The 21,715-nt window shown below is 48.2% G+C and overlaps 1 protein-coding gene across 1 annotated transcript; it reads left to right on the plus strand.

Moving 5' to 3' along the window:
- Positions 1 to 1,990: 1,990 nt before the first annotated feature.
- Positions 1,991 to 10,041, plus strand: LOC125551888 (phytochrome B). The gene is made up of 4 exons (XM_048715274.1): positions 1,991 to 4,422; positions 4,748 to 5,555; positions 6,517 to 6,810; positions 9,360 to 10,041. Exons 1-4 carry the CDS (start codon positions 2,247 to 2,249, stop codon positions 9,580 to 9,582), a joined length of 3,501 nt encoding a protein of 1,166 aa, XP_048571231.1. The 5' UTR covers positions 1,991 to 2,246; the 3' UTR covers positions 9,583 to 10,041.
- Positions 10,042 to 21,715: the final 11,674 nt, after the last annotated feature.

Here is a 21,715-nt window from a genome sequence, read left to right on the forward strand (position 1 = left end):
TGGATAAGAGGGATGAACACTGGAGCAAGACCAAGCATGGAGATGATGGCATGCGCAAGGGGAACAAGAACGAAGTTACAAGTGATGATTTCAGGACTTTGAAGCCACTATAATGAGTGCATGAAGCCTTGGATGAAATATACAAGATGCCACTTCATAAATTTCGTCCAGAGACTATTCTAGGTGTTGCGTCACCTTATTATTGGGTCAGGCCCATGTAATTTTGAAATACTTAAGTATAGGCTGTTTTTAGAGTCCGTTTGTGTGGGGAAACAAGAGTTAGGGTTGGTTTTGGAACCCTCCTCCAAGGGCCATGAAATTCCCCCTCTTCCTCCATATATACAGCCCTTAGGGCGTCGTTTAGACTTTGGGTATTGTTTAGATTAAAAGTTTGCCATAGCTGCAACTTCGCGTACTTCGTTTGTGTTCAACGACCAGACCAAGGCGTCACAGAACCCCACCTTGATCAATAAAGCTTTCATCTTATATTGCAATATCTAGATTGCAATCTTAGTTTCTTGCTTGTTCTTCATTTGCTTGCAGGAAATAGACCTTCATGGTCATGTTGATCGTGCTCCGGCGTGGTCAATAACCTCTCGGAATTGGCTTAGCGATTGCTAAGGCGTGACGTCCTCGCATGTTCGTAGTCGGATCGTCAACGTCTACTCCACCATAAACGATAGCCGCCATTTCATCGAAAGATGGGACGCCTTCGCCTCTATCAGGAGATGGTCGTGAGGCGGAGCTCCATCAATGGCTACCTACCGTGAGAGAGGTTGCACTTTAGTCGCGCCAGAGAGCAGGAAACAACTTCGATGGGAAGGGGTGCAAGGCACCGGGGCTCACGACGGGCATCGGGGAGGTCGAGCGACGGGTGGGGCAACTGGGCTCGGATGAGGACATGGGCTACATCGGCAGCGTTGAGCAGCTAGGATGGCAATGGAGGCAGGATGGCAAGAGCACGCATGGCCACCTTCAGGCGCTCCATAGCCACAACCGGTCACCACCAACAGGGACCCGATCAAGGGACCGGATTGCTTTTTTTCGCAAGGACCTGATTACTTTTTAAAGAGTAGTACATGGACCCAATTGCTTTTATTTTTTTGTAGGGACTAGATTGCATTTAGAAAATATGTGGGCCCCACGTGTCATAACCCGTCAGCGATCAACTTAATGGTCAAAGCTAACTGATTTAGGGCCAACCTGAAGAGTGGACCCGAGCTGTCATAATCACACTTAAAGTTAACCAACATAGTTATCATTGAGTCATTGGTGTTTTTTGGAACAACGAACCAATTTTGTGGTAGCTTTTTAGAAAATTGGAGAAAGTGGTAATTTCGGAACCCTAGCATCAAATATGATAGCTTTATGTTGTTTACTCGATTTAAATCCATCCAAAGCTATAACAAGCACGACCGGAAAATTAGATTTGCTAGAAAAGCAAATCCATAAATAATTTGAATCCAATCAAAATAGAGCTCCTTATCCTGATGCATATGTTTATTTTGTTCACTTAGTACGAGCGTACATGTGTTTTTTCTTAACATAGTACAGACCCATGTCATCTTGAGATTTTACGAAGTTATTGTAGATACCTCGTAGTCAACGAAAATATCTCCTTCCACATGTTGGAGATATCAGAGTTTTAAAATAAATTCAAAATAAATGCGAGCATCAGGATTTGAATCCTGATGGATTGGAGATACCACTGTTCTCCTACATATTCAACCACATGTTGGTTCGCTGAGCGCACATATGCTGTTGGTTTCTCATCTGTACTTGTCACAAAATAAAATAATCTCACCTGCACTGAATATTTTAAATAATACTCCCTTCATCCAAAAATATTTATTATCAAAATAGATAAAAAGAAATATATTTAAAACTAAAATACGTCTAGATATATCTTCGCATTTTTAGAAACAGAGTATAACCAGTGAGAATATATTTAACTTCGCACCAGTCGGTCGTCATCTTCAGCGCGAGAGACAGCACACTCTCTCTTCTATCTATCCCCTGAGTCCCTGACCTTCCCTTTCGAGCCATCGCATCGTCATCGTCTCAGCGCCTTGCTCAAGTATCTTCCTCTGTAAATCGAGCCGCTCCCATCTTTTTATCCTCCCACTCCCAAAGTCGGAAACAATGTCTCCATTAACCGCATAGCCGCGAGGCTAGCTATCGGACGAGCTGCCCAAACGGACGCGGCCGCCTAGTCCAGGCCTGTCTCCGACCACCGCGCCGTCGCCATGGCCTCGGGAAGCCGCGCCACGCCCACGCGCTCCCCCTCCTCCGCGCGGCCCGCCGCGCCGCACCAGAATCACACGCAGTCCTCGGGCGGGAGCACCTCCCGCGCGGGAGGGGGAGGGGGAGGCGCGGCCGGGAGCGCGGCCGCCACGGAGTCGGTCTCCAAGGCCGTGGCGCAGTACACCCTGGACGCCGGCCTCCACGCGGTGTTCGAGCAGTCGGGCGCGTCGGGGCGCAGCTTCGACTACTCTCAGTCGCTGCTCGCGCCGCCCACTCCCTCCTCCGAGCAGCAGATCGCCGCCTACCTCTCCCGCATCCAGCGCGGCGGCCACATCCAGCCCTTCGGCTGCACGCTCGCCGTCGCCGACGACTCCTCCTTCCGCCTCCTCGCCTTCTCCGAGAACGCCGCCGACCTGCTCGACCTATCGCCTCACCACTCCGTCCCGTCGCTCGACTCCTCCGCGGCGCCTCCCCCCGTTTCTCTCGGCGCCGACGCGCGCCTCCTCTTCTCTCCCTCCTCCGGCGTCCTCCTTGAGCGCGCCTTCGCCGCACGGGAGATCTCGCTGCTCAACCCGCTCTGGATCCACTCCAGGGTCTCATCCAAGCCCTTCTACGCCATCCTCCACCGCATCGACGTCGGCGTCGTCATCGACCTCGAGCCCGCCCGCACCGAGGACCCCGCCCTCTCCATCGCTGGCGCAGTTCAGTCCCAGAAGCTCGCCGTCCGCGCCATCTCCCGTCTCCAGGCGCTCCCTGGCGGGGACGTCAAGCTCCTCTGCGACACCGTCGTGGAGCACGTCCGTGAGCTCACGGGCTATGACCGCGTCATGGTGTACAAATTCCACGATGATGAGCATGGGGAAGTCCTCGCCGAGAGCCGGCGTGGTGACCTCGAGCCCTACCTCGGTTTGCATTATCCTGCCACTGATATCCCGCAGGCATCACGCTTCCTGTTCCGGCAAAACCGTGTGCGGATGATTGCTGATTGCCACGCAGCTGCGGTGAGGGTCATCCAGGACCCTGCAATGCCACAGCCGCTGTGCTTAGTTGGGTCAACTCTTCGCTCCCCACATGGGTGCCATGCGCAGTACATGGCAAACATGGGGTCGATTGCATCTCTCGTCATGGCAGTGATCATCAGTAGCGGTGGGGAAGATGAGCACAACATGACGCGGGGCGTCATCCCGTCGGCGATGAAGTTGTGGGGGTTAGTGGTGTGCCACCACACATCTCCACGGTGCATCCCTTTCCCACTGCGGTATGCATGTGAGTTCCTCATGCAGGCCTTTGGGCTGCAACTCAACATGGAGCTGCAGCTTGCGCACCAACTATCAGAGAAACATATTCTCAGAACACAGACGTTACTGTGCGACATGCTACTCCGGGATTCACCTACTGGCATTGTCACACAGAGCCCAAGCATAATGGACCTTGTGAAGTGTGATGGTGCTGCACTGTTTTACCACGGAAAGTACTACCCACTTGGTGTCACCCCCACAGAGGCTCAGATTAAGGATATCATCGAGTGGTTGACGGTGTGCCATGGAGACTCCACAGGGCTCAGCACAGATAGCCTGGCTGATGCAGGCTACCCCGGTGCTACTGCATTAGGGGATGCAGTGTGCGGAATGGCAGTAGCTTATATCACGCCGAGTGATTATTTGTTTTGGTTCCGGTCACACACAGCCAAGGAGATAAAATGGGGTGGTGCAAAGCATCATCCGGAGGATAAGGATGATGGGCAGCGGATGCACCCACGATCATCATTCAAGGCATTTCTTGAAGTGGTGAAGAGTAGGAGCTTACCTTGGGAGAATGCTGAGATGGATGCAATACATTCCTTGCAGCTCATATTGCGGGACTCCTTCAGAGATGCAGGAGAGGGCACTAGTAACTCAAAAGCCATTGTCAATGGTCAGGTTCAGCTTGGGGAACTAGAGTTGCGGGGAATAGATGAGCTGAGTTCAGTAGCAAGGGAGATGGTTCGGTTGATCGAGACGGCTACAGTACCCATCTTTGCAGTTGATACTTATGGATGTATAAATGGGTGGAATGCAAAGGTTGCTGAGTTGACTGGCCTCACAGTTGAAGAAGCTATGGGCAAATCATTAGTTAAAGATCTTATCTTCAAGGAATCTGAAGAAATAGTTGAGAAGCTACTCTCGCAAGCTTTAAAAGGTATTCCTGACTACAAGTCCTGCTAATTTGGTTGTTCTTTCCTCGATTTATGTTTCTGGACGTATCATTTACACACTATTGCTTACCAGATAATTTCAGGCATTCACATGAAAGTATCTTACAATTAGTATATAAGTATGCTCAAATTGAAAATATGTCAAATTTATCATCAAAGATTGGAGTAGTTAACCCGAAGTAAATGTCATTATTCGTACTGTTTATAGTATTATAAATTACCTGGTCTATACACAGTCAACCTGCCTTATAATTAATGGAAAATGGTGGGATTGGATAGTGATGGTTTATGGACTTGTTTCTCATCCAGGTGAAGAAGGCACAAATGTAGAGATTAAGTTGAAGACATTTGGGTCAGAGCAATCTAAAGGACCAATTTTTGTTATTGTCAACGCCTGCTCTAGTAGGGATTACACCAAAAGTATTGTTGGTGTTTGTTTTGTCGGCCAAGATATCACAGGGCAAAAGGTGGTCATGGATAAATTTGTCAACATACAAGGGGATTACAAGGCTATTGTACACAATCCCAATCCTCTAATACCGCCAATATTTGCTTCAGATGAGAACATATGTTGCTCCGAATGGAATACGGCGATGGAAAAACTCACAGGATGGTCGAGAGGAGAAGTTGTTGGTAAGCTTCTGGTTGGGGAGGTATTTGGAAATTGTTGCCGACTTAAGGGCCCAGATGCACTGACAAAGTTCATGATTGTCCTTCACAACGCTATAGGAGGGCAGGATTCTGAGAAGTCCCCCTTTTCATTCTTTGACAAGAATGGTAAATATGTACAGGCCTTGTTGACTGCAAACACAAGGAGCAAAATGGATGGTGAGACCATAGGTGCCTTCTGCTTCTTGCAGATTGCAAGCCCTGAATTACAGCAAGCCTTTGAGATTCAGAGACAACAAGAAAAGAAGTGTTATGCCAGGATGAAGGAGTTGGCTTACATTTGCCAGGAGATAAAAAACCCTCTCAGTGGTATACGGTTTACAAACTCCCTGTTAGAGATGACTGATTTAAAGGATGACCAGAGGCAGTTTCTTGAAACTAGCGCTGCTTGTGAGAAGCAGATGTCCAAGATTGTAAAGGATGCCAGCCTCCAAAGTATTGAGGACGGGTCAGTATTCTGATATTATTATTATTATTATTATTATTATTATTATTATGAGTGTGATGCCTTTTCCTTCCACAAGATGTGCTTGGACTCTGAATAGTTTGAACGGCAGCTGGCACTAATTTTGTTTGATTAAGCATGTAAGAAAGATAAGGGATTAGAGAAGTAAGTACATCAGACACTGATAGCTCCAATCCCTGTCTTGGCACCTCTCTAGAGTGTAATTCTTTCTGTGCACATCAACCCTTCATGACAGTTGCATTTTTTCCATCCTTGCCTCCTTGGCATCTATCTCACTGTACACTCGCTTTGTCTGGGCAACATTCAAAACACGTTGGTGGTACTGCCTGGATTCTCAACATTGCTACATCAAATACCACACTAGGAATCTAGGATCATGTCAAAACTAAAGGAATATCCTTATGCATTTATCACATCCTACAAAACCTTAAAGTGAACTTCACAGCCCACGTAACTTCAACCTGTGCAAGAAGTTTGTGCCAAGCATATATCCGTGGTAGTATAATACTAGCATCCTAGTATAAACTTGGTAACCATGTTTGCAGATGTTGCAATTCATCTGCTTGCTTAAGATTTCAGATGCTTTTGGTTGCCTTGCACAGCTGGTCAATCATCTCAGCTTTTATTGATGGACAATAAATCTGTACCACTTTTACCCCAAGGACGCTCCGACTCATGTTATGCAAAATCTCCCATATCATTTTGCGAAGTTTAAACATAAAGGAATCTGAATATCCTTTTGAATACGAACTCACAGCTTTGTGCAGACTATCTTTTTTTCATGTGTTATTATGTACTCTGTGATTTCATATGGATTCACTGGTGTGTAGACAGAAGCATTATCTCACCTTTTCCATGATCTATGACAGTTTACCTCTCTGTTAAGTACTTTAGCAATTTATTATCCAAAAATTTATTTGTTCTGTTTTGGCTTATTTTACAGCTCTTTGGTGCTTGAGAAAGGTGAATTTTCACTTGGAAATGTTATGAACGCTGTTGTCAGCCAAGTGATGATATTGCTAAGAGAAAGAGATTTGCAACTTATTCGAGATATCCCTGATGAAATAAAAGAAGCCTCGGCATATGGTGACCAATATAGAATCCAGCAAGTTTTGTCTGACTTTTTGCTTAGCATGGTCCGGTTTGCTCCAACTGAAAATGGCTGGGTGGAGATACAAGTCAGACCAAACGTAAAACAAAATTCTGATGGAACGGAAACAATGCTCTTCCTCTTCAGGTTAGCTGCTTTCCTGTCTCTTTGCAATATACATGAAGATGATATATTACATTACTTTAGAGGAATGCCTTTGCTTGAACTTGATTGAAAGCAAGATAACGATTGCTTAAATTTTTATTGGTCATGTGTGGTATAACCGTGTCTTGTTACATGTGGTTATCATGAACTATTCATGATTTATATAAGTACTAGGAAAGTATGAATACTATCATAATCATTGTAATTGTTGTTTGTTATACAATAATTGCCATGGCATGAATATGCTAGTTTTTAATAGGGCAACCTGACTGGATGTACACCTGACGCTGATCACATTGCTTCTATTTTTCTCATGAAAACATAAAATACAAATGAAGCCCCCAACTAACACAAAAGTAACAACAGTATTTGACAGATTGTCTTTAGAGAAGGGGAAAAGGTTAAATGTAAGGAATGAGATGTGGCATCACCGTAGCGTTATGGCCGTCGGTGAACTAGCCAGTAGGAGATAGGCGAAGGTATTGGATAGGTTATGTTAGAGGTAGGAAGTTTAAGAGAAGGAATAAATCAAGTATTAAGCATCCTTGTTGGATACTACTGGGTCTGTTATAAAGTGTCTGGCTAAATTAGTAATAGTCCAGTTGAACTAGGAAGGTAGATTTATGGTCCGGTCTAGAGTTTGAATTCAGATCTGACTTGTAGATCAAGTTAGTCGTTCTATATAAAGTACTAGTGTCTCTCAATCTGTTATCTCCCTTGTCCATCATCTCTAACCAGTGTTTTACTCCCCAGTCCCCTATGCCGTGCCATCCTTCTGTTTTTAAGGGGGAGACGGAGGGAGTAGTTATCAATCTATTATCTCCCTTGATCATCCTCCCTAACCAGTGTTTTACTCCCCGATCCCCTACGCTGTGCTGTCCAGCCTTCATGGCGGTAGACCGTTACTGACTCAGCTTATGCCACGTAGACGCAAGCGTATTCAGCTTTTCAGGAGACATACTGTACATAATTTGTAGCCAGTGTGCATGTGAATTCAGGTCACCTGGAAGTCACACAATTTCATGGTGCAATGGACTCCTATTCAATGACTCAGTAGTGCAAAAGATGGTGTTGAACATTTAATCAGAATCAACCCAGCGCATTTTGTAATAGCAGTCATGGGGATTGGTTTTCCTAACAAATGGATGCAAATACAGTGTGATTTAAGGTTAAGGGTCCAACTTCAAATTTGAGCCTTCTGATTAGAAAGATGAGGGACAGGGTGTTATGGATCTGTGAAACTCATGTTTTTTAGGCATCCATACATCAGCTGTGTGTTTGTTTCTTCAAGTATTTGTTGTTTGGTTGCATATATGTGATAAAAGAGATGTATCAAGCTGGCATGCGTAAATACCGCTGTTCGCGTGCAGAAGTGTGTAAAGATTTGGAGAGCTATTTAACAGATTAGAAGGATTCAGATTTGTTTTCTGTCATTCATGTTTTTTAACTTATTCATGCATTATTTTGTTTCTAGTGGGAGCAAAAGAGATAAAGGGAAGGCAAATTGAGTCTTAATACTGCACGATTCACATCCATCTGCGGGTCACATGATGTCAAGCCACATCATATCTTTTTGGCACTTCTGGTGCCTCATGCCACAAATAGTGTCATATTTTAGGAAGACTTCATTATATTATACTCCCTCCATCCCACAATATAAGACGTTTTTGCAAGCTATGTTAGCTTGCAATCCTCCGTCCCACAATGTAAGACGTTTTTGCAAGCTAACATGCAAAAGCGTCTTACATTGTGGGACAGAGGGATTATTAGGAAGATTACAAAGCTATATACGAGCTAACAAATAGCGCCATAGTTTAGAAAGCTAGCTTCATTACATTATATTAGAAAGGTTATTAAGTTATATATACGTGGCCATGGATTTAGCATGGGTCTATGAGTCACGCGATCAATGTTTGTTGATTCCATCCAGTGCCCATGGTTGGTTAATCATAGCAAGGGTTGATCAACGGCTGGGTGTTTTGCTTGTTTGTAGGAATTTTTAGCATGTTTTCGTGTTTGTCATTGGATTTATTATGTACCCCCTCCGTCCTATAATGTAAGATGTCATTACAACCAATGTATTCATATATTGGTTGTAATAATATCTTATATCATGGGCGGAGGGAGTAGTACATATATCTCTTGGTGTAGCATGCATCTTTGTTGTATTCACTGCCACATGCTGTTCTCGTTTGGTTTTATCAGCTTCAGTGTTGTCTTTTGACTCATGAGCAGTAGGATCAAATGATCATCTTCTGTAAATCATGTTATTACAAAATTCTACTTCTGTTGCAATATACTCGGTGTCAAAAAACGTCTTATATTTTGATATAGAGGGAGTAGTTTTGAATAAATAAATGCGCAAACATTCTACTTGATGGTTTGGGGGAGATTTTATTGTAAATGGTGGTTATAATGGGCTTGGTGACACAAATAGTGCTTAAAAGTTCAATCTCTTGTGTTGGTACAAATTTCAATAGAGTAACTCCTGCTGGACCTTGATTGCCTTTCATCTATGTGTGTTTCTCCAGATTTGCCTGTCCTGGTGAGGGCCTCCCCCCTGACATTGTCCAAGATATGTTCAGTAACGCCCGTTGGACGACCCAAGAAGGCATTGGACTAAGCGTATGCAGGAAAATCCTCAAATTGATGGGTGGTGAGGTGCAGTACATCAGAGAGTCAGAGCGGAGTTTCTTCCTCATTGTGCTTGAGCTACCCCAGCCTCTGCGATCAGAAAGTAGGGGTCGGAGCTGATATGGCAAGCTGAAAGCTGACCTCGCCTAACTGTTCGGTCAGCCAGGTGACTTGAGATTCCCGGATAGGAGGGAGCCTAGTTCGTGAGAAGCCCGCAAAATCAATATGAGCACGCCGGGAGCTGCAAATGTGATTCCCGGCCATTCCTGGCACGCCGACTGTACGCGAAGTGTTATTCGATTAGAGTTTCATGGCGGCGAGCACTGAACATGAACACTGACGGTAATGTAGCTGGTAGCATAGGCCCATGACTACTTGGATAAAGTAAATACGATGTTCTTAGCCGCTATGTATATATACATGAGAATATCTCTTGTATTATGGATAAGGAGAGCTGTACAGCTCCCACGATTGTATTCTGATACGTATACTTTTGTCACAGTCTCTTGCCATGAACTATTTCTATTCATCCGAGCCAGGCATATTTCAGTCTGAATCAGGCTTCCTGGTGTTGATTCCTGATGCGTGAGGTGTCTTTCCCACAACTGTATGAAATTACTGCCTTTCTTCATTTCAAGGACTAGAAAGTGCTTTATATGGCTTTCTTTAGGTTGCCCGGGAGGGATCCGCCTCTATTGAACAAAAACAAAAATATTATCATTTTTTTTTAGTTTTTTAGATTGCTTGCCACATTGGTCACGTGGTAATATTGTCATTTATTTACTCAAAGAACTGAACAATATTGTTTGAATCCACGTAGTTCTTAGTACTCCTGGTGTTGGGGGAGTATTTGCTGGAGTATGTGCCTATGTGGGACATCTTTTTTGGTTGATGTGAGTTGTAGTAAACCTTTGAAAATGTCCTATCCAAATTTGACTAAAACCATGTGCTCATAAATTGTTATGTAAACTCACATGCATAATAGTAAAGAAATAAAAAATGATACTGTTTGGCATGAAGGATTCGTAGAAATTTTGAAGGATTGGAATCCTAAGGTTTTTTTTCTTATGCAAGTCCTTTGTATCATATCACCGAGCCTACCAAATTCCTAGGAAATGCATTCCTTTACCCCCAATTCCATTGGAATTTTAACATGACTCAAACCTCTTTTTATTTTTTTTCCTATCTTTCCCTACTCTCTCTCCTCAAATGTTCTAGAATTCACATGTTTCTTTCTTATGCACCATCCAAAGACACTTATTGCAAAATTCTTATGCTCTAAAATCATGTAGGATTCTATTGTACATGATATCTCAATCCTGCATTTTTTCTATTCCTGCATTTTCATATTCCTGCAATCCAAAGAAGCCCTAAAAGGTATTGTACGCAGGCTCTGCTCTATTGCCATGGGTAAAGAGCTCTTTTATATGCGTAACGTAGATCTTCCATTTTCTACGTGAAAGCGTAATAAGTTCCTAAAAAAAAAGGCCGCGTGGGCAAGCTGTGTGCACAGGGCCCATATTCTGGCTACGTGGGTCTTTTCTTTTTTTTTGGGGGGGGGGGGGGGGGGGGGAGTTTTTAGCGATTTATGAGCTCTGGAAAATTGCTTACTTCACTGTCATATTTTTGCTCCTATTTTCTAGCATTATGTGTTTCATGCCAACTGAAGGGAAAAAGACATTTGAATTGAGCTATAATGTGTAAAATATCAACGATACAAAGGAAACTATAATAAGAAATAGTGATGCAAATGGATGTATCACCCTCCTCTCAAGGATATTGATCTTCCCCGCCGATGAATCTCCCAGATATGGATAAGCATGGACCCGTGCGCGCATCTCTAGCAGCTTATGTCTCGCATCAGCCCAGGCGAGCCCCACAACACAGATCCGAATTGCTCGCGCAAGTTACCTCATTCGCAAATCCTCACTCTCCTCTGATGCGACCGAATGGTTTGGTAGCAGCTCGAGTGTCTCTGCCTGCGACGAAGGTGGTGGAGGAGGCGACGACAACGCGGGTCAAGGACTGCAGTGGCGAAGTGGAGCCATGTCGAAGATTGGGAAGAAGGTGTAAGGAAAACAATTCTAGGGAAGAATATGAAGTGGATGGCGAGATGTGAAGCACCAGGCAATTTAAAGAAGAGTAGGGGCGTCCGCAACTCTTTGGTTAATGGTAGGGCACAACTCCCACCATTACCATGATTAGGGGCCACTTTCCACTACACGCGAAGAACGGAGCAACACCTATGTGTAACAACCCCCAGTGTCATGTTACAGTGACCTTACACTAATGGTGCCAAGTCATCATGATTAATTAGTCTTGATCATCTTTGATTCATATCTCATTTCAAATTCCACTTTAAATCAAATTCAAACTGTAAGTGAAATTAAGAAATTCACAAATAAGAAAACTAAAAGTAGATGTAAGGGAAAATAATCCATAGTTAATTATGGTGGAGAAAAGCTATGTCACTTGTTTGCTCAATTAAAAGTTGTCACCCAAAAACAGTGCCTAAACAACCTCATTTAAACCATTTATATTTAAACAAAATGTAAATGAATTCAAATAATCCCCAAACACTTTTGTGGTACTGCATAATATTGCATAGTATTTATCTGACAAATTTAATATTCAACATAATTCATTTAGTACCTTAGATGAATATAAAAAATGAGCTATATTAATTAGCAGAAGAAGAAATTAGAAAAGGCTAGAGATGCATTGTACTGCTGGGCTTTAAGTCAAAAAGGACCCGGCCCAGCCCACCCTTGAGGCTTCTTCTACTTCTGTTCATCGAGGACGCCATGGAGGTGCGCGCAGCGTCCGTGGCCAGGATGGCCACGCGCCGGCCATCCGGCGACGCTCCGGCGTCCTACTAGGTCCCTCGGAGCCCCCTTTCGAACCCTAACCCCTCACTCCTCCCCATTGCTCTCCCTCGTCCCTCTCCGCCCACCGCCGCCGTCGTGTCTTCGCCGTTGCCATGGCCTTGACCACTCCCTCGCCACGCCTTCGTGTCTGGGAGCACCGCCGTCGCGATGGATCAGAGCCGAGAAGACTCATCGATGTCGCCCGCAGGCGTCCACCTCGGCCACCTCTTCGACCCGCCGTCGTCCGAGTCCCCCCGGCTCCCTCGACCTCGTTGAAGACCCCTTGGTGAGCAGGTGAGCCCCCGGTCCCCCCCGACCTCCCCTCGCTCCCTCCCGTGCGCCGTAGCTAGTTGTCCTAGGCAGCCGCGGCATTGTCGCGCTCCGTGCTCACCGCGCCCATGGTCCTGCTCCACACGCGCACGCTCGCGCTCACCCCAAGTCAGCCGCGCCCACGGGCCTCCCCACCTCGCCACGGCTGCGCCCTCGCGCCCCTCCCGCGCCCCGGCGCCTTGTCTCACGCGCGCCTGCAGCCGCGGCCCCTGCTTCTGATGCGCCGCTCCTGCTGCTCGTCGAGGTTCCATACCTTTATTTTCTCTTCTTTCTTTTTCTCAAAGGACAAAGGGTTGTCTCACGTGCATGTTTGCCGGGGTAGTGATGGTATGGAAACCAACAAGTGACGTTCAAGTTATTTTTCCAAGACAAGAAGTACAACAAAGAAAAGCTAAGTTGAAAAACTTCTAAACAAATTCTTTGTTGTAGAGCTACTTTCCCTTGAACATTTTGGCTTTTGTATGGAAAACCTGCATGCGAAGGAACCTTGTCGTGATCAGCCGCACTCTTACTTTGTTTCGAGTTCGCTCAACAATTTAAGTAGTTGCACCGAGATCGCCAAGAGACCTTGCCGACAGCAGCACTTCCAGCAGGCTACTAAGGACCCGTTCCTCCAAGTGCTTGTGGCAAGTGTGTGCGCCAGCAAGTTTCCAAACAAGGTAGGAACACATCATGCAAAAACAAAATTGAACAAGGGGAGACAACACATATTCATCAAACACAGTAAACAGAGGATATTTGTTCAAAAGTGTCTGCCAACATTTTCCTTACATCCCCGTAGGGTTACATTGGATACGGCACGAGGGAAAAAGAAAAAGAACTTAATTAGGGCGCGACCCGTCTTCAAGATTCAACTAGAGTACCATCTTCACCTAGTCAGAATCGTCGCCCTCGCTCTTGACGCTTGAGGAGCTTTCATCATCTTTACTATCACTGAAGGGGTCGACGTCGCTGTTGCTCGAGCTCTCTGCACAACATTTCATACGGCCGCCGAAGGCCCCTAAGAACTTCACGAAGAGCGTGGTGGATCCTTCACACCTGAATTGGAGAAGATTTCCACGCCCTAGGCTGCGGGAGCGGGCGAATGACTTCCACCCCCGCGTCAGATACATGAAGCCGTCGGGGGAGATTTCGGTCACCACCCAGGCGGGACCGTTGCAGCAACTGTCCGCCTGCAGCCACATGCCTGAGGGTCGGCCGTCTTCCATCACCCTTGCAAAGGGGTTTGGGAGCCGTAGCTAGCTGCGTGGCCGATGGTGCAGCGCCACGACGAATTCATACGCATCTCCACCGTGTGGGCTTCCGCCTGGGGTGGAAGGGCGGGCATTCCTCCATGACCAGCCCGGCCCTGGATGTCGCGCCTTCCATGACTGTGATTTGTGCTTCTTCCATGGACACTTGGGCTAGCCCCCGCACTTGTGACTATGATACACCCTTGGCCTCTGGGGGAAGAACAGAGAAGGGGAGAGGTGAGGGGAAAAGACGACGACAGCTGCTAGATTGGAATGGGAAGAGATAAATGAGCAACGCTCTCCATGGTTTCCTCTTTAGAGGGAAGGAGCGGGGGTTGGCTCTTTACTGTTCGAAGTGACTGCACCTTGTCAGGCGCACTACTCCAGCAACCGCCCCGCTTTCCCAATCCCACCTCTTGCATGTAATACGCATGGTGGGAGGGCGCAGTAAAAGAGAAGATTGTGGCAGTTATCCTCTGCTACACGTGCGTGTGCATTGTTTTGGGCCTTGATCAACGACGCCTCGCATGCGTGTGTGGCCCAGGCCCGGGGGCTCCTACCGGTGTATTAAGAATTGGGTCTTTAATACCCCAGACTTATGCACAGGCAGTGGTAGCCTCCCCGATGGCAAGGCTTGCCGGAGGATAACTAAAGCCAGACTCAAGAGCAGAATACAGGATTACAAAGAAGATCTCTGAAGACAGAGATCAGGAATACTGAAGAAATAGCTTGAGGACCCGACAAGATCCTTGCCGGGAGAAGCTGGCGAAGCCCGCCAAGCTCCAAGACCGGCAAGCTTCGAGCTTGGAAAGAATCCCACTACCTTGCCACCGCTCCACCTCATCGATCAGGTTGTCACTTGTCGATTACGTGTCGAGCAGGCAGGTAGTTAGGTGAGTCTTGTCTGGGCACGTGGCAGCTCACTTATGAAAATATAGCTTTAGTGACACCCGTCCAGGCGATGCATGTGTCAAGGAAATAAGAGGTAGATGGGTGAACGACACAGAAGCAGAGACCACTCTTGCCGGGGAGCTCCATCCACAAGACACCTCACGGTGCAATAAATGCGTTTGTCCTAATCCGTGAGAGTTAGGTATTTGGCACTGTAGCCATTATATACAGTGTGTATTTACCATTTTGCCACTATGGTGACCCTTTAATCTATAAAAGGAGGCCCATGGCTACCTTAACAAAGGTCGAAACCATGTCCATTTGCACGAGTAGCCGCACCTTCTAAGCACCTTGTCGGGACATGCGCACCTTGTAACTGGACACATACACATCCAATATACAAAGCAGGAGTAGGGTTTTACGCTTCACAGCGGCCCAAACCTGGGTAAGCCTTGCACGATTTTGCTAATTCTGCTCTTTGTACTCGTTAATCCCTCTAGTCAAACTGCAAAGGGACCATCATGATCCCATAGATGGTCGTATGCACGACACTAGGTTAATATGTTAGTCCAAAAAATAATATAAAATAGCGCAAAAAGTCATATAAAGTATCCAAGATTGATAATATAATATCATGAAACAATAAAAAATTACGAAAATGTTAACGCCCACACGTGTGGGCGTTTGCACATCACCCACACGTCTCCATCACCACTCATTTTGCCACGTATGAATAGATGACATCAGCAGAATTTTTTTTGGTTTTCGGCTTAAAAATGTTGTATCTCCTAAATAAAAAAGCGAACTAAAAATCCCTTTTCACCATTAAATCCGTCTCGACGAGATCTTCGAAACTAGACCCCATGTTGATATGTTTCGACGAATTTTTTTTGCCAGAAGTTGCCACGATGTTTACACTGCAGTTGCCATAGGGCTTAAACTAAAGTTGCCATGTGGCAATTTTAGTTTGTAGATCATGGCAATTTTAGTATTTTGATGATGGCAACTCCAGTACTTTGACCATGAAAATTATTTTTTGTATGAACCATGGCAATTTTACGTGCATGTATCATGGCAATTTTAGTTTATGGTTCATGGCAAGTCTAGTTTCTTAATTCCCCGTTTTATAAATGTCAAAATTTACTTTTAAATGTAGAAGAAAATAGCTGAAACATATCATGGCAACTTCAGTGTAAACATCATGGCAATTCATATGCAATAGACATGGCAACTTTTAATCCAAATTTTTTTTCATCAAAACATATCAACATGGGATCTAGTTTCGAAGATCTCATCACGAGGGATTTAATGGTGAAAACGAATTTTCAATCGGATTTTTCGTTTAAGAGATAAAACATTTTAAAAACTGAAAATCCAAAAAGATTCCTACATGCATGCATGCGATGACGTGGCAATCTGTTTACATTAGAGACGTGTGGTGCGTCTCCCTTTCTGCCACACGTGTGGCAGTTAGCGCGACCCAAAAATTATAGATACATTGGAGACGTATCAATCACCTGTGACCTGCTCGGCTGGTAGAGGCCTCTAGCAAGGCGTACCGATCACCAAGTAGACAATGAAGCCGGTTTGTGAACCTGTACAACAAGTCACACTTCTGTTCCCTTTGCCACATGATATATGTTGTCAGGCTCAAGGCGAGTCTGTCATCCTTTTGCTAGCCTGGCCTCTTTCTCGTTCCAGTGATGCCCACCACAAACCAGATTATCTCATAATCCTTGTCTCATAGCTATGCTTATCTTGGTTGGATCACACGAGGGGCCCAGAGTATATCTCTCCTGATCGGAGCGGCAAATTCCATCTTGCTCGATCATATCTGGCAGCATGGGTCTGGACAAGCCCAAAACCTACCCTTTATAACTACCTAGTTACGGAGTAGCGTTTGGTCAGCCCAAAGCAGGTCTCTCACCATCCCGAGTACATGCGCCAACGCAGGTCTTAGGACATAGAACGTATGTTGTACTAGAGACTCACAGATGACCTATCGTTGTGTCTCATAGTTGGGTCTATCCGACTCATACCTTATCTAGACTCAGATCTGACTATATCGAATCCGAACAGACCCTTCCGAGTCCATATTATCCGATTAGCATCCAATGCTCCATGGGCCATGGCCAGTGAGACCGAGTCATCCACCATGTCATATGCTACTCTAGTCGGCTGCGTGTCCACACAACCCTTTCGACTAGGGACCTTTTAGGACAGTCATCATACATGCATAGTCCCACAAACAAGTCATGTACTTATTGGAACACATCATTGATAATATCCAAGGACTATCTTTATTCATAAACACATAGGAAATATCATATTACATGATTGCCTCTAAGGCATATCTCCAAGAGCACTGAGTTGATAGGTTAGTCCCCAAAAATGATATATAGATTATCTAAGATTGATAATATAATAGCATGAAACAATCAAAAATTATAGATACGTCAGAGACGTATCACTCTATCACAAATGAGCCTCATTATATCATTCCTCAAAACAGCCACCATACCTACCTAGTATGGCATTTTCATAGCCATTCTGAGGTATATTGCCATGCAACTTCCACCGTTACTATTCACATGACTGGTGTATTCCATAGTCATATTGCTTTGCAGGATCATAGAGCTGACATGATTTTATTGGCACAACCACTCTTCATCATTGTAAAACATGTTATGTTAGATCATTGCACATCCTAGTACATGCTACTTGTGAGCCGCGTTGGGATTTTCCCTGAAGAGGAAGGGTGAAGCAATATAGTAGCTGATAAGTGTATCCCTTTGTGAGAACCAAGGTTATCGAACCAATAGGAGAACCACACAAATCCTAGGGAAAAACACATGCACACACTGTCGGTGTATAAAAATAGGGGCGCATCTTTGTACCCCTTTTCCTATGCACGGGCAGTCAGAGCCGCGCCCAGGGCCACACTAAGCAGAACGAGGGAGGTGAGCCAAGGTAAGATCGGAGACCAAGACAATCAAAGCAACGCCAAGGCCAAGACCACAAAGAGCAGAGGGACGAAGCAGGTTCCCCCAGCAAGACCCTTGCCGGGTGGCCTCAGCGGCCCCGACAAGACTCTTGCCGGGACAGCTCGCCCCACGCCAACAGGGCGAGCCACCCTTGAGCCCACGACTCCCAGTGCCGTCATCAGCATAGGGCCAGGGCTCGGGAAGGCACCCCTGTGGTGGCATACGGATCTTTGTGAAGACATATTCAAGATCAGATTAGAAGACGGTGATCCTCGGCAAGATCCCTGCCAAGGAAGGCCACCAGACCCCCGGCAAGATCCTTGCCGAGGACGACAACACGCCATGGCGAGACCCCTTGCCGGGCCACCCGGCAAGGCCCCCGCCAAAGACGCCGGCAAGGCCATCGCCAAGCCCACGTCAACCAAGCTCCCACCGCCGTTCACATGCAGCTGCCAGCCCAACCAGCTGGGCGGGCACCTGCGTGGCAACATGCTGCTCCCAGGCCAACTCATCAAGTGCCTGCGTGGCGGCATGCAGATCTTCATGAAGGCTCCACCACCACGCCGACTCACTTGCCTGCCTGCCTACATGGCACCGCACGCATCCTTGGCCGAGGCGCGTGTCGAAGCGAGGAGAAGTGGCGATGGATGGGACGGGCCTCTCCCCCTTCCCCGATAAAGCAAGAGGACACCTAAGCGGTGCATTAAATGCACCTTGTCCTGTAATACAAGGGATAACCTCGTGCCACTGTAGACCTTTCCACCTCCTGTGTGCCACTGTGGCAACCCCTTTTTCCTATAAAAGGAGGCTCGAGGCGACAAGGAGAGGGATTCAGCTCTTTGGAACCACACGCTGACCACAGCTAGTTCAAGAGCTCAAGAACTCTCAGAAATACACCCACCAAAGCAGGACTAGGGTTTTACGAATCCTTGCGGCCCGAACCTGGGTAAACGATCCTCGTGCTGTCTACTAGCCCTGCTCTCCTCGCAACCCTGCGCCCCGGCAACCGTAGTAGGGATTCTTGTGATCCCACGGGTGTCGTTTGACACCGACATCTTTTTGGCGCGCCATGTAGGGGGCGCAATTGTGAGAATTTGGTTTGGTAGTTGGCCTAGCGGTTCTTCATCGCTTTCGGTTTCTGAGAAGAAAGCGGCTGGAGGAACGACGCCGTCTCGGCGACAGAAAAGCTAAGTCATTCAGAGCCTTGGATTATTTCCTCTTACACTTAAAGGTTATCGTCCTCGGAGATCTGGCCTATGTATGGGAAACCTGCACGCAAGCCCCCCTCCCACGATTGACAACGCCTTTGTTATGTTTTGAGTCCGCTCAACAGCTCAAAGCTGCCGTGTGGAGAGTGGTGGGGTAGCCTTCCGCACCTGGCAACGCTCCTGACTCTGACTCGAGTCAAACTCGACAGTTCGGGCGGCCGCGCTAAGGGCGGTAAGGTGGTTTGCCCGGCAGCAAGCACACCCGGCAGGCCAATGGGGATCCGTCCCCACGCCGCCGCCCTGGGTTTACGCGCCGGCAAGCCTACCTAGTTGCGTAGGGTGGACATACAAGGGAAAATCGAATAGGGAAATAACATGCATGATACTGCAGAGTTATGTTACATCAAATTGTTGCTGCGGTTCTAACTAGAGATACCAATTGTCTTGGTTGTGTACCTACAGCGGCGATAAAAAAGAACAGGATGCCTAATCCCGGCGCTGGCCCTCCACCCTTTGAATTTCGCCGACTCGGCTGATGATGGGCTCGATGCGCTCCCTGAGCGGCGCAAGGTCGGTTCCCTCCGGCAAGCTCTCCAGCGCAGCGTCAAAGTCGAGGTCGGGGTACCAGTGCACCGTCTTGGTGAGAACCTTGGTCATGGCACCCTGGCAAAACCTCCGGGACTCGTCGGCCAGCGAGGCCGCCCGGTAGGCATGGAGCTGCTCCAGAGCACCGACGACCTTCTCAAAGAACATGGCTAGGCTGCAATTGGCACTCACACCCCGCTCCGGGACGTACCTCACGTCCGGCATCCCCATGGTGGCCAGCTGCGCAGCGGCCCGGTTGGTGACGGTGGCAAGGCGATCGAGCCAACGGTTCTCGTCCTTCACGTGGTCCGCGAAGTTGAGGCCCTCGTTCTTCTGCAACAGCTTCTCGGCCTCCAGCTCCTTGGCCAGGGTCCCCTCTCGGGTTGCGGCCTCCGACAACACCTTCTCGAGACCCTCCAACTTTAGCTTGAGGTCTTTGATGGAGTTGTTGGCCTCAGAGAGCTCCCCAGCCTTGCGGATGACCACGCCCTGCGCCTTTGTCAAGGCACTATTGAGTGTGTCCTGCTCCTGGGACAGCTTCAGGGCCTGCTCCTTCAGCCTGTCGCACTCTGCCTCCAGCTCCTCCACCTTGCCGGCGTGAACTTGGGCCTGGGCATTGAGTGCCTCCTTGTGCCTCTGCTCCAGCTCGCTGGTCCGCTGCAAGACAAGCTTATCCACCTCTGTGTCCTTGCCGCGAGCATGGCGGCAAGCTTCTCCTCGCGCGCAGCAAGGTCCTCCTCCTGGGAGTTCATGGCCTCGCGCTGGGTCCGAGCGGCTTCGGCGGCCTCGGCCAAGTTCTTCGCCGCCTCCTGAACTTTCTAGACGTCGGCGAGCTTCATGGTGAGCTCCACGTCGCGCCTGGCCTGCTCACCCTGGGCCGCCTTGAGCTCCTTGTGGGCCTCACGGAACTAGTCCTGCGCCTCGGCGATGCGCTCCTGGAGGTCCGCCTCCGCCTTCTCCACCATCGCCGTCCTGGACTTAGCCTTGTCCAGGCGGGCGCAATGGAGCACTTGGAGCTTTCGAAAGCTGGCGCCCATGGCGTGGAGGAGCCGCTCCTCCTGTGATCCGTCACCGCTAATGATCGGCTCGTTGACGACTTCAAGCCCAACAGCGGCAAGCACCTCATCGTCGAACACCTCTCCCTCAACGGGTGTCCTGGTGCTCGACGCGCCTGGAAGGTGGACGAACAAATCGTCACTCACCCTCAGGTACTTGCCGGAGCCGGAAGCAGCAGAGGAGGAAGGCCGGTCACCAGCCTCCTCTTCCTCAGCGGCAACCTTGCCGGCCTCCTCAGCGGCAGCCTTGTCGGCCTCCCCGGTGGCCCCCGCGGCAGCATCCTTGGCGGCCTCCTCGGCGGCGATCCTCTCTGCGTTCGCCTCGGCGGCCTTGGCGACGCCCTCAATGATGACGTCCACGTCCTTTGGGCTCACCAAGAAGGGATCTGGGCACCGAAGAAGGGGGTGAGGCAAGGCCAAGACCAGGAGCAAAAAAAGAGAGAAAGGGGGGAAGCAGGGACGAACGGCAAACAGATTACCTGTGCTGGTACCCGGCTAGGAAATGGAAGCCCCCTTCCCGCCAACATTTGGCGTCGAGGCAAAGCCGCCGGCGCCCAAGTTCTCCTCCTCCTCCTCCATCTGCGTGGGCCTGGTGCCTGGCGCCCTTGCCGGGGACGCCCCCGGGGCGGCGTGGTCGATGAGGGCGGCGTGTTGGGAGTAGCCCTCTGTGGCTCCTGCTGCTGCTGCTCTCCTCCTGCGTACCTGACAAGGTCAGCGCCAAGGTGTCATGCCCCTGACACATGTCGACGGGAGAAGAGTGATGAACTTATGTTGGGGGCTCTGCCGGGGGCTGCTGTCTGGGCTGCTCAACACCACCAATGGCGCCCCCGAAGTACCAGCTGAGGGCTGGCCGCCCACCGAGACCTTGACCCTCTTTGCTCTCTGGGCTAGCGTCTCCCCGTCCCTGCAAAGATGAAAACAAGTCAAGACAAGCAACGCAAATTGAGGAGGCAGAGATAACGAAAAGGAACCAGATACTTACTCGTCGTCCGCCTCCTCCTCTGCTATCGTCCTCTTCCTCCTCGGGCTGAGGGATCCGTAGTCAAAAGTAACCTCCATATCAACATTCGTCGGAGGAGGGGAAGGGGGTGGTGTCTGGGC

The sequence above is a fragment of the Triticum urartu genome, chromosome 4 (assembly GCF_003073215.2).
Source record: "Triticum urartu cultivar G1812 chromosome 4, Tu2.1, whole genome shotgun sequence".
Taxonomy (NCBI): Eukaryota; Viridiplantae; Streptophyta; class Magnoliopsida; order Poales; family Poaceae; genus Triticum; species Triticum urartu.

What these genes read in the sequence shown, in the direction of transcription:
- LOC125551888 (XM_048715274.1), top strand. Translation starts at nt 2,247, where the DNA reads ATGGCCTCGGGAAGCCGCGCCACGCCCACGCGCTCCCCCTCCTCCGCG. An exon ending in ACTCTCGCAAGCTTTAAAAG is followed by an intron (nt 4,423 to 4,747) that starts GTATTCCTGACT and finishes TTTCTCATCCAG; the next exon opens with GTGAAGAAGGCACAAATGTA. An exon ending in CTCCAAAGTATTGAGGACGG is followed by an intron (nt 5,556 to 6,516) that starts GTCAGTATTCTG and finishes CTTATTTTACAG; the next exon opens with CTCTTTGGTGCTTGAGAAAG.